The sequence below is a fragment of the Haliaeetus leucocephalus genome, unplaced genomic scaffold (genome assembly GCF_000737465.1).
Source record: "Haliaeetus leucocephalus isolate CR32 unplaced genomic scaffold, Haliaeetus_leucocephalus-4.0 Scaffold484, whole genome shotgun sequence".
NCBI lineage: Eukaryota > Metazoa > Chordata > Aves > Accipitriformes > Accipitridae > Haliaeetus > Haliaeetus leucocephalus.
In genome coordinates, this window is record NW_010972920.1 from 1,469,106 (window position 1) to 1,482,219 (window position 13,114).

Here is a 13,114-nt window from a genome sequence, read left to right on the forward strand (position 1 = left end):
ACAATGGCTGAAACGCAGCTAGGAACTTGCGTAGCTTTCAGGAAGATGTTGCTGGATGTTTGGCCAAGAGTGCTTTTCATGTTCTTATAAGCAAGTGTTTCAGCAGGGTTAATGACATTGTGTGCCTAAATGTACCATACAATTAAGCAACTGTTTGCTGCCGTCCATCTCTGTGCATCCGCTTTCAGATGGCACATGTTACAGTAATATGATGTCAATTTTATAATTTACATGGAATGTAGGGTCTTGAATGTTTACTCTGTGTTAATTTGTGACTAAATGCCGCAAAGTGGTAGCACATAAATACTGTCTGCATGCAGGATGGCCTTAAAGAGAAGGACTAGGGAATGGAATTGGCAAAATGGGCTCTTGAAGTCAGGCCGGGAACCTGAGATAAGAAGGAGAAAATTACTTTTACAGCCTTTTCTTAATGCCTCTGGGTTGTCCTTGTAGCACAGCTGTGATTGAGGAAAAACTGTAGAACAGTGATAAACAAATGCTGGAGATGCTGTGTAAATTAATGACCAGAGCTATTCATGGCAGCTATGTACTGATTAGATGGATAAATAATGGGCTTTTGTTATTTTGCAGTAAGGGCTTCAGTAGGTAGTGGATGCTGGAAACTGTTTTCTGCCATTGTTCATAAATGAAATTTTAAATAGTTGCTTTTATGTTCTCTACTACTGATGAAGTTTAGCTAATCGTAAAGTTCTCTGGTAATGCTTTGTGGGCAACTATATTGATGTAAAGTGTAAATATTACAAAGTCTTAGATATGTATGAAAAGAGGAAGTTCAGACACTAAACCGAGTGTCATTTTAAAGGTACCAAAGTCACTAGCGTAACAAAAAGGCTTAGCTTTGCTCTTGGGTTTGTTCCTTGTGTGGCATCAAACAATATTAGAACTTCTTACTAGTGTAGTTGTGCAGTGTCATCAGAGTTCAATAGTGTTGTGGCCAATCTGTGGCAGGTACTTCTGCTGAGAGTAAGATGAGAGTTGCTGTTGTTTTAGGCTTGTAATGTTATTTTACGTATTGTATACCAATTTTGGTAGTCAGGAGACTTGACTAGCTTGATACCTTAGTTGATGACGTGGCTCCAGAGGAGCCCTTTGGTGTTGAGTACTGGATTTCTGTCTCATAAGTGTAGAAGATGTGAAGAGACAGTTGTTTGTAGGTGGAATGTATCTTCCCTCCTCCCTCCCTCCCTGGCTTGACATAAAATTAGGAAGATGCTAATCTGTCTTTAGCCTTCTCAGTAGTAAAATAGAAATCAGTAGGTGACTGACTCCAAATCCTTAATGGATGGGCTTTTTTTGTGTGTGGTGTGGTTTTTGTGTTTTTCTTGTGTTGGGGTTTTTTCTTTCTCTCTTTTTTTTTTTTTTGTTTGTTTGTTTTGTTTTGTGAGGGAAACTATGGGAGAAAGTTTATTGTTTGACCTTGGTTTTACGTCTGTGTGAGACTATGTGGAGGCATATGTATGGACTCGGAAGACTCTGCTATGGGGATATGGGGAGATGTTTACATCAGTGTGTCCATGGTGAGAGCTATGCTGATGGCCGTTTTATATGCATGTGGCTTGATGATGAGAGATCGATGAAGTTTGAGTTAGCATCAAGAACTGAATTATGTCTCTGGCTGATCTAGGATCACATGGTGGCAAGAGCCATGCCAGCTAGAGCAAATTAACTCAATTGTGCTTTTTTTTTTTCTGCTCTTACCTGGCTTTTATTAAACTGTATGTTCAGTATCTGGTATTTGGCAGTCAAAACATAGAATTACTGACATCTTGTAGGACTGTCTGTAGGGTGTATAGACATAAGTCCTGGTGGATCAGCTTTTACCTGGTTGAGGTGTCTATGTCCACATACCAAATGGCAAAACAGTACTAAAAATGCCCAAGTACTGTTCTTTACGACAGAAAAGATACAGTCTTGCCCACAGCATCATTTTTGTAAAAAGTTAGACCTCCTGGTTATGGTCTGGTGAAGAGGAAATCCCTTGATGTTATGTGTCTTACCTGATGGGGAGAACAGCAGGAACAAACTGATCACCCCAGGGTTGGAGTAGGAAAGAACAGGTGGGGTTTGAGTCTGTACTTCAGAAAACAGAGAACACGAAATAACCTTAGGTCTGCGTAGTGCGTGCACACAGTGGTGTGCCACGTGGGAGCCTGGGAGTGTGCATGGGGAAAAGGACAAAAGAGGTCACTGAGGGAGAGGATGAGTGCGCAGAACCCAACTTGATGATGTCGCAAAACTTTGCTAAGTAGGGAAGGACTTGTCTTTTTAATAAGAGGTGATAAAAGTGTGTAACGTTGAAAATTGAAGTTCAGTCTAGTCTTACAATACTTGGAAAATTTAGAATGACTTTTTTGCCTAGAAAAATAGGACTCGGAACATATGCTAAGGTACTTGTAGCATGCAATTTCCTTGAGGTTTGGATTTATATACCTGTTAATACTGAGCTTTTCTGAGCCATTTTAAAATTTCTCTTTACAGTTATGTTCAACGCATCAAAACTGTAGGCTGTTCTTTTTGAGAGTAGTTAGACCTTGGTAATTTTGTTCTCCTACCGTGTTTTTTAATTGTAGAGGCATCAAATACACTAGAAGTGATTATGGGCAAAGTAAACTTGGGCAAGTACAGAACATGAGATTCTTATTGCAGGATGAGAGAGGAGGAGAAATCTTGTAAAAGGCCTTCTGTTTGGGACTGTCTGAACAATTGGATTATGTCAGAGTATTGTTTGATCAGAGAAATACTGACTGAGAACCCAGATGAAATATTCTGATATGTGAGGTGGAGCATTTGTGGACTATTCTACACATTTTTTTAGTTAAGGGAAATAAAATACATCTGAAGACCATTAAAGGAAATGTCTGTTTACTTGGCCTGGTAACTGGAAATGCTTTGTCTTCAGTTCGTAGCTTCTGTAGAGAAGGCAGTATTTTCGGAGAAACGAAAATGGAATTTTCACTTCTACCAAGACTCAGTTTTATTCACCACTGTTAGACACTGTGTCTTTCATCACTGTCACCCTGCATGGTATTCTGTGTCATGCTGAACTGGCTAAAAAGACAAGACTGTAGATCTAATGAAAATCTTAAGCTAAAAGGCAATCGTGAGAATATGCCAGAGTGTAACTGGAGGCTTGATGAAAAGTTCTGCAAGCCACAGGTGGAAGATGTATCTCTCCTACCTTAGAAAAGGAAAACTAGCTATATTTAATGTCATAAAATAGTCTAAATTTATTATTTAATAAGTTAATTTCTTGAGACGTTGCTCTGAAGTAGTTTAAATGACAGCACATAATACAAACATTTTCAAGACTTCATTGGAAGGGAAGTTTTCTCCTAATAACTTGTGGTTGTCTTGGTGTTGTATTGTTTGTAGGTGGATTGCTTTTTCTCCCCGTTCTTGTGTTGTTTTTTTAATCCTACCACGCTCATATTTTTAGCTGGAAGGAAAATAGGAAGATTTTTCCATTTGGAACTTAAACTGCCTGAAAGACCTAATTGGAAGGGAGAGGAAGTGAGTGGGGGAGAGATGTTTTCCTATTTTGACTTTTTTCTTAGCAAATATTTCATAGTGTTAGGAAGAACCATGACCAGCTGTTAAATATCTCACTCAGATGTTTTTTTTTCACTTAGTCTTAAGTAGTAGGGATTTTGCATGAGTTGGGTGAGCCAAGAATCCTTCTGACTGCTCAGTAGTTTGCCTTTCCGGTGGTGAAATCTGTCGCTTGGCTCCTGAACAGCGGAGTAGTTCCTTTCTCTTTCTGCAGCAGGCTTAGACCTCTGGAAGAAGACAAATGGCAAGTCCTCAGATGAACCAAAACCAGCCTAAAAACTGCATTGTAGATGGTGGAGCAGAGCTGGCAGTGACCAGCGAAGGACCCTGGTGAGGCAGGAGTGAACCGTTCCTTAGGATTAGGGAGGAAACTAGGAGTTGCCTGCACCGGTTTCCAAACTGGAAAACTGCAGCCTGTGTGAGAATCACTTGGAAAAAGTAGTGCTGAGGAGCAACATGGAATACTGCAGGTCTGTCCTGTTGTTGGCAGTTGTTGACATCAGAGTCACTTTTGTCAGAAGCTGGTACTCAACTCCTTCAGCTTGCTGTGTTCCCAGGTTTGAAGAAGGAGGGCAAAGAGGCTTCAAAGGAGTGGAAGGAGGCTTCAGAGATGCCTGTGAGATGTATACTTGTGTATTGACAAAAGCTGTCTGACAGGAGATTTGGTTTCTCGATGGTATCGTTGAAGTAATAAACTGAAGTAATTTTGAAAGTAGTTCTCAGCCCACCTTCCTAAACAAGGTGTTTAGGTTCAAGCTATGTGCTAGTACCATATCCTAGTAAGTTTTGAACTGGAGGCAGACCGCAGAAGGAGAAGTTCTTGAGTGAGCTCTTCACTTGTGACAAGAGAATAGATGGGAGGATGGAGGGAGACTTTTCAGGAGTCCTGAGATGAATTGGTTGCTCTTCTGGTTTGTCTGCCCACTTAAATTCTTAGGGCATTTATCTGCAGGAATCTAAACTTGTGATGCTCATGAGACTACTTTTAAACTTTGGAGACACAAACGGATCTTAAGAATAAAATAAATTGTATTTCTATCTTAATGAGCTCTGTGCCATGTAGAAATAGATTACTGCTGTAGTAAGGACAGTAGCTGCTTTTATCTGAAGATGACTGAAGTTCTTAATCATGTTGTAGGGGTGGCTGGCACTTGTGGTTTGTTTGTCTGGCAGACTTGCATTTAGGTTGATTTTGGTTTTGGATGGACATTGGTTGTGGTTTTTTTTTTTCGTTTGTTTTTGGTTTTTTATTTCTTTGACTTTTTTGAAGATGTGGATTTTTGAGGCTGTTAAGCTTTGTAGGGGGGTGTTTAAACTTTGCCTTTATCATCTAATAAATGGTTCAAGATGGCTAGTTCATAGGCTTAGGTGTACATTTATGGAACTCTTACCGGAGCGTCTTCTCTAAATTACTTGACCTAGTTCTCTTTTAACAGGCAGTGAAACACAAATGGATGCTAGGGGCTTTTCTCTCTAATATGCTGATCTGTTCCTTAATTTCTGTGTGTTTCACAATCAAAACAAATGGAGAGTACAAGAAGGTAGGATCTTTAGAAGAACTTAGACCAGTCAGCGTCTGTTTTATGAAAAAGGCAGATATCCGCAATGGCATGTTCTCTAGCTAATGTTTTAAATAAATGCTTTTTCCAGAAAGATTCTGTGAAACCCTTGTATGTTGCATTTGAGTTGATTCTATCTAGAACATGTTGCTTGTCTTTTTGTGTTTTGTGTTTTGTTTTTTGGTGGGGTTTTTTTTTTTTTTTTTTTTTGGTTTTTTTTTCCATGTTGGGTTAGGAGACATCAGACCTGAAATAAGTGAGATAGCTGAGAGATTTTTTTCTGCAAGTGAGAATTAAACAGTCGGCACTAAAATAGTGATTACTGTTAGTTTTCCTGGTTTTCTGTGCTAATAGAATGTAATGCCATTTGAGGGTAGGTTACTTCTTTGGAAGATGACTGGGTTGTGGGAAATAGAACAATTCTGTCTTTGTTATATGTATCTTTCATGTTTTGGGGAGGGGAAAAAACAAAACTAAGCAACAGCTTGCGTAGAAACTTGTGGCTGCTACTACCTTTAGGCCTTCTGGAGTGATACCTGTTCTCTCACTTTTCCCTCCCTGTGTTAAGTTGGACTTGAAAACTGTGGAGTGCAGTGTGGAGATGTGAAGTCAGTGTTAAACTTTCCTAGTATATCATATGGCTTCTAGTTACAGAGCTAACGGATAAGCTGATAAAAGGTGCATTCTTTGTATGGGATTTTGGAAAATCTCATTGCTTCCGTTGATGAAATAATACCCTTTTGAGTCAACTGAGGATAGTTTGGCTAACAAAGTACTTCAAAAGCAAATGCTTAAATGATAACTACAACTGTGGGTTTTTTGTGTTTTAAATGTATTCAGTCAGTTATATAATCCTTAAACCAGATCGGTTGTTTTTCAGGTGGAATCATTTATCTTGGATCAGGATGATCTCGAAAACCCTATGTTGGAAACAGCTTCTAAATTACTTTTGTCAAGTACTGCTGATGGTGCTGACCTGAGAACAGTAGATCCAGAAACCCAGGCAAGATTAGAAGCTTTACTTGAAGCTGCAGGTAAGTACTCGTGTCCCATACAGGTTTAACCCTGAAGCCCTTACACACGAGACCATACTGGAACTGCTTGCATAAGTCTAATCCATATGAGCATGATATAAATGCGGAATGTAAGGCGGTGTGAACTTGGCAAGGTTGTGCAAGTCACTGTAGAGAGAGAAGTTCATTAAAGCTTTCCAGATTTTGGAAAATCAGAGTTTCATGTGAAGGCTGTGCTTCTAATTGGGTTCCTTCAATGCTGGATTTCTAAAAACTGGAGTAAAAATTGACACCTGGTCTTGGCTTGCAGCCTTATATCAAAAACTAAATTGCTCAGTGAGGCTTTGATTTGTAACAACTATTGTATGAAAAGCTTTACTAGTTGCTTATACTAAGTAGTTGTCAATAGTTGAAAAAGAATGCCCTCTGTGGATCGGAGAGTTTCATTCATACGCACCACATCTGACTGCAGCTTTTAAATTAATTTTGTAAACAGTAAATTCCTTCATTTTGGAAGCTCTAGTTTGTTATGCTTGGAATGTTTCTGCCAACAGATCTCATAGGCTCAATTTCAACTTCTCTGTTTTCTCCTTTTCTGGCACGCGTACCAATTTGTTGTAAATTGGAATGAAAGGAATAGGTAAGCTGTCTACAGCTGATGGTAAAGCATTTGCAGATCCTGAGGTGCTTCGCAGACTGACTTCTTCGGTCAGTTGCGCGTTGGATGAAGCTGCTGCTGCACTTACCCGGATGAGAGCAGAAAGCACAGCAAATGCAGGGCAGACGGACAAGTAAGCCAAATTTTATACTGGATTTTTTCAGTAGTTTGCTACTTTTAGAAGCGTTTTTTTGTGTTGTATCACTTCTGATTACAGGGTGATGAAACTCTTAAATCAAGTGGAATTAGTGCCAAGTTATCACCTGTGATTCTCTTGTTAAATATTCCTGGACTGTCGGGTTTTACAACGGGGAGTGAAGCAATTAATACTGCTTAGAGCTCGGAAATCATGCTCCGAGTAATTTAACTTGACCAACTATAGAAACAAAATTTCTAAGCTCTTAAATAGTGTGGGCCTTAGGACTGTACCAAAAAATCGCAGATCCCAAAATGGGTCATTCAGTGATAGCATGAAACTAGCTTTGGGACCAAAAAAAAAAAACCCCAAACCCCATCTGTTGTTTTAGAGAACTTTAGAGCACCTTCTTAATTGAGGAAGGAAAAGATACTTGAGTGACTGGAGTGTTCATAGTGGTCAGCAGCTTTCTTGTGTTAGGTAGGACCTTGGACAGAGCATCGGCCAGGGAGTCACTGCTTTTTAACTGGGCTTTTTGGCTTTCATTGTGGTTTTTTGTGTTACTAGGATGTTTATGAGGGAAAGCAAAACAAGGTTGCCTTCTAGGCTGTCATTAAGCTTCCATACAACAGAAACAGAGTGTTAGTAGGAACAACCAAGTGCTGCTGTGCTAGTTGGCAGTTTGTTCCTTCTAAGTAACTCCAAAGAAACATTTCTTGGTGTGTTGACAAGGACAGATGAAGAAGAGCAGAATAGTTTGGAGTTATGTCTGCTTCTATTCTGTGTGTGTCCTTCCGTGCCCCCAGCTACGTCTTTTTTTGTGGACGGTGGCTGTTGCCAAAGTTGTTACCGGGACAGAGCATGTGGGAAATAAAAATAAATGTGGGAAATGCAGTGAACTGACATATTTGAGAAAGAATTCTCCATATATTAATATTGCATCTGGTGGCACAAATCAAATACGAGTCCTGGTCATGGTATACAGGTGTAAGTTAGTCCCTGCTACACAAATACCCGCTTTAGTATTTTAAGCATTGCTCATATTTGCATAGAGTTATATGGTTTGCAAAAGTTTTCTGTCAACTACCTTATTTTTCCATTCCCTGTTGAGTTAGTTCTGTGTTGATGGGACTTCTTAAATGGAGAAGAGATGAAAGGGCAGTGGGTGGGGTGAGGCCAGTAGTATTGGATTTCTTATTATTGATCTAATTATTTGGAGCAGAATAGAGAAATATGTCAGACTTGAACTTTTTTTCTCACAAAGCAATAGCTCTTTTGGAATGAAAGCAACATAGACAGAAGACAGAATCGGCAGGATTGAAAAATATGCTTCCAGTAGACCCTTTTTTGACTGAAACAGAATTGGAATGATAGAAGTGAAGAACTTGTGGACTGACGTGAGAACCACAAGTACTCTTGACTCAGCCCTTGCCAAACCAGGAGAATTTTACGCTTTTCTGCTTGGTTGAGTTAGGGCCACAACTGCAACACCGATTGTGTTACAAAATTCTGGGGTTTTCAGCACAGGGCAGAAGTGAAGTGATTAATTTGTTATAGAAGTGTGACGCAGGTGGGTTTTTTTTAGTTCAGTTAACAGTTACAGTGCTGAACAAAAGCTAAAGTTTTGTTAAGATAGACAGGCAATTTCGGTCTCCTCTGGTCCTGGGGCAAAAGAGAATGTGAGTGCAACTCTGAGTAGTGGTTGCTGATTTGGAGAGGAATACTCACGGTGGTGTTCTTATCGTGATTTAATCAGTTCTCCTTTTCGTTGAACCTTACTTCAGAAAATGCGTGGGACAAAATCTGTGTTTTTAAATGGGAACTATACAGCAGGAATAGGCTGAGAGTGTCTTTTATGTTGTAATCAATAATATAAACCAACAGTGATTTGTTTGCAGTGCTATATGATTAGCCGTTTGAAAGGGAAAGTTAGTACCTATTTCTTACATTTGAAATGATTACCAAAAAAGGTTTTGTACTTCGGTAGGACATAACATCGTGCCGCACGTATAGTGCTGCGACAGTAAATCAGGTCCGCGGTCGTGTCTTCTCTCAACGTGTTTTCTGCTTGAATTGTACATAATGCAGAATTTGATAACCTAAATGGTCATCCTGCAGATGTTTCTCTTGTAAACTCCTGTTAAAAATTACTAACAGGAGTGGCTGAGTATGCACATTACTCAATTTTCTGAAAAGTTCTGTGGAAACCTCAAGTGTAAAAATGGCACCTCTTAAATTAGCAGTTGGCACTTTTTAGATTGTGTCTTGACTGCATCCTCATGGCATGTTGGATTTTTACTCTGCGCTATGTTTGTGGAGCAAGCTTTTCACTTTTAAATGCTTTCTATCTTACTAGCCGCAGCTTGGCAGAGGCTTGTTCAGAAGGAGATGTAAATGCTGTGCGGAAGTTGCTAATTGAAGGACGAAGTGTGAATGAGCACACAGAAGAAGGGGAAAGCCTCCTTTGTTTAGCCTGCTCAGCAGGATATTATGAGCTTGCGCAGGTTGGTTTCCTAGCTGTTTTTAGTATATGTGTATTGTACAAAAATAAGTGTTGAATTAATCTATTCCAGTCTTATGCACCTGGAAGGCAATATTATGGTAGTGGAAAATGTTAGTTAACCTCCAAATGAAGACTTACACGTAAACTGAATGTTGCTAATGCATTCTTTGCGCTTACTTTCTGTAAGTGTTTCTAACACAAAACTGTGTGTTGGTGAAGGTGGAGGCTTTGTGTAGCATTTCAGCCATCTTGAATATGCTGGTTTGTCACTTGCCGGTGGTGTTGATCAGCCTTCTGTTCACAGGTTCTTCTGGCAATGCATGCTAATGTAGAGGACCGTGGTATTAAAGGAGACATAACACCTTTAATGGCTGCTGCTAATGGTGGACATGTCAAAATTGTCAAGTTGCTGCTAGCTCATGGTGCTGATGTGAATGCACAGTCATCAACAGGTAAATAAGTGTGTTAGAGCGTGGTGAAAACAATTGAAAAGCTGAGATTTGCCGTGTGCAGGGAACTTTGTGTGGAAATTTGGGAGGAATGGCTCTCAGCCAAACAACGCAAAATGCTTTCTTGTGGTTTTACTGTTCAACTTCTGGGTTTTTTTGTGTTTTTCTTTTAACAAAGTTGTAAAATATTAGTTGGTTGCGGACATACAAAGGTAGGTAAGGTCAATTAGTAACTGAAAGGTATTTGTGTACCTAAGATTTGTTGCCACATAGTATTTTAAGCACAGTTTGGGAAGTTTTTGTGCACATAGAAAATTATTTGGTGTCAGGTTTAGGAAACCAAGGGAAATTAGTTAATAAGAAGGTGGCCCCCGTTTCCCTCCCTTCTTTCCCATGGCAGTTTGGTAGGCATTTGTGTTGAAGTGACCAAATTGGGAAATTTTCTTGGTTTGTGCAGCCTTGAAGTGGAGAGATTGTGTGTCATGAACAGTCATTGACGAATGGAGTGGAGTACTGACCCTGAGTTAATGAGGGAAGTTGGGATACCAGAAGATACTTTATCTATCTCTATCTATCTATCTATCTATATTTTTTTTTTAATTTTTTTTTTTTAGTGAGGTAGTTCGGAGTAGTAATACTGCTTTGACCTTTAACTCTTTTCAAGGTATCTTTTCATAAAGGCAGATTCTTTGACTGTTCTGTTCACATACATGTTTCTGTAGTTTTTCCGTGGAGGTTGTTTCAATCTCCCTGTGAAGACTATGGGCATTTTTGAACTAGCCCTTTAGGGGTGTTTAAGACTTGATATAGAAGCAGCACTTCATTCTTCTCCTTGTTTTGAGCTTTCCTTTTTACAGTATAGGATGACCCTGCTGATGAACAAGAAAAGAGATGGGGTTTTGTGATGGAAGCTGGGATTAGCTGGGATAGAAATCGGAAGATAAGTGAATCAGCAGAGTCACCAGGCACATGGAGATCTTCGGTCTGTCAGCACTGAGCTGCTTTGTGCAGTTACTTGCTTGTTTTTCCCCTCCCTGTAGTTCTTGGTCTGTAGCCTGAAAAAACCCTATTCCGTAAGGTAGCCAGGTAAAAGGGATGAAATGGAGCATAAGTGGAGGTTCCCAGTGTAGAAATGCTATCAAATTCTCTTTTCAAACTTTTTTCTCTTCCGTCTTCAGGCAATACAGCCCTTACATATGCCTGTGCTGGAGGCTATGTAGATGTTGTGAAAGTACTGCTGGAATCAGGCGCTAGTATTGAGGACCATAATGAGAACGGTCACACTCCTCTGATGGAAGCGGGAAGTGCTGGCCATGTGGAAGTGGCCAGAGTGCTGTTAGAAAATGGAGCAGGCATAAACACGCATTCCAATGAATTCAAGGAGAGCGCGCTTACGCTGGCTTGCTACAAAGGTATAGTACCAAGTACCATATTTGTTACCAAGGTCTAACAAATGTGGAAAAGTGTGACAGGTGTGAAAAGTCTTTTCAAACATGTATTTATTCAGCCTTGCTGTCCTGGACAAAATGAATTTAAAGGTTATGAATAGACACTTTGTAATGCTTTTCTCCTGGCTGTGATACCATGTAGCATGTATGCGCCCTATATAACATGATGATCAGTGTGGAGAGTGTAATTACCAAGATAAAAACCTTTTCTCTGAATCATTATGATGCTTTAAAAGATTTCTCTGTTAAATGAATTGGGAGACGAGGAACTAATACGCTTTACCATGGAGTAAGTATGGTAAACTTTCTGTATTGCAGCTGTCTTATACAAGATACCTCTGCTTAGATACAGAAATGACTTAATTTTAAAGGACTTGGCAGTTGGGAAACATGCAAAATCTAGGACCTTGCCTTTTAGGTGTCAGTGCTTAGGCAACAGGCCTTTCTTGCCTCCCTTAGAGCATTAGGCCGCTATCTTGCATCACCCAAGAGAGGGATGAACATGTTTAAGAGGCCAAAGGTGTTCACACGGCTGAGCAGTTGCTGTTATAGGCACTTAGGACATGTTTTATTAGAGCTGTTTGAGTGGCTCTTGGCATTATTGAGTAATTTATGTTGTTGGTGGAGCTACTTCTGTGGCACCTCAGTAGGAGAGTAGAAGATGATCTTAGTCTTTCATTCATGTTTCTTTTAGCTGCCTTGATAAATTCTTGGTTCACTGTTGCTGGGCACCCTCATAAGCCACAGTAATTTCCTTTGGTGGTGGCAGTTGGAGCAAAGGCTTGTGTTTGAAAGAGGGGAGTGGGACCCCAAAACATTCTCTCCCTGAGAAAATGTGCTCGGGCTCTGAATCCTGAAGTGAGGCTGGAAAGCAGAGGTGAAAAATGAGAAGTCTGTGCTTAGTTGTTCACTGTGATATATGGCGCAGAAGTGAAGATATTCAGGCTTTTATGTTTTTCACCTTATCCCTATGTGGCTTGTCTATCTTTTGTGCATTTCTGTATTGCTCCAAATCTCATGTTTAGGGCATAAAAATAAGCTTTTTATTTTCTCATGTTGCTTGCTTCCTGTAGTGGAATGGCATGTGATATTAGGGACCAAGAAGGTCACTAACTTCTCCCAAATACAGGGGAAGGGTGAAAAGGCAACATAGCTTCCTATTGAGCAGTATCTGTGGTATTTGTGGTGTTGCTAGGTGTAGTTCTAGTTTAAAGGTTTAGCCACGGTCATGTTGAGCTATGAAGCGGCAATTTTATTTTCTTTGACTTGGTTTTATATGCTTGCATATTGTGTTGGTCATAACTGTGTAGCAAAGTTGACTGAACTTGGCACACATACAGGACTTGGTGAACTACAGCCATGAATTAATGGAGCAGTTGAGAGCAAATACTTTCTACAAGGTGTGAGGTGTCCTTATCTATGGAGGATTCCTATAGATGGTGGAATTCCTAAGAGGATGCTTGGAAGTGTGAAGGTCTATCTGCTTGGTATGCTTTATGGTCTGAGGGCCGGTGTGAGCTCAGGGACTGGTTACAACACCACTTATAAAAACAGTAATCCTAAATCCTTCATGTCAAGCAAGTAGAGGGGAAACCCTGACCCCCAACAGAAAACCAACCTGGGTTTTTTTTTTTTTCTTTTGATGAAAAAAATCCAAATATCTTTGCACAAAATATATCATCCTGGTAAAGTTTATGGAGTGTGTTCTACTTAGCTCTCATTTCACCTCAATGAATGTGTGTAGTGCAGACATGCTTTTAGAAACTAAGTGAATTGGA

General features: G+C 39.9%; 1 protein-coding gene across 1 annotated transcript in view; it reads left to right on the forward strand.

The window, feature by feature from the left end:
• The window catches only part of ANKRD17 (ankyrin repeat domain 17), a 94,787-nt gene that overhangs the window by 36,756 nt on the left and 44,917 nt on the right, over positions 1-13,114 (forward strand). Inside the window, exons 2-6 of the mRNA XM_010575491.1 lie at positions 6,010-6,163; positions 6,777-6,933; positions 9,293-9,440; positions 9,744-9,891; positions 11,067-11,300. Of these exons, the coding sequence (XP_010573793.1) occupies positions 6,052-6,163; positions 6,777-6,933; positions 9,293-9,440; positions 9,744-9,891; positions 11,067-11,300 (799 nt within the window). The 5' untranslated portion in view covers positions 6,010-6,051. The remainder of the gene's footprint in view (positions 1-6,009; positions 6,164-6,776; positions 6,934-9,292; positions 9,441-9,743; positions 9,892-11,066; positions 11,301-13,114) is intronic.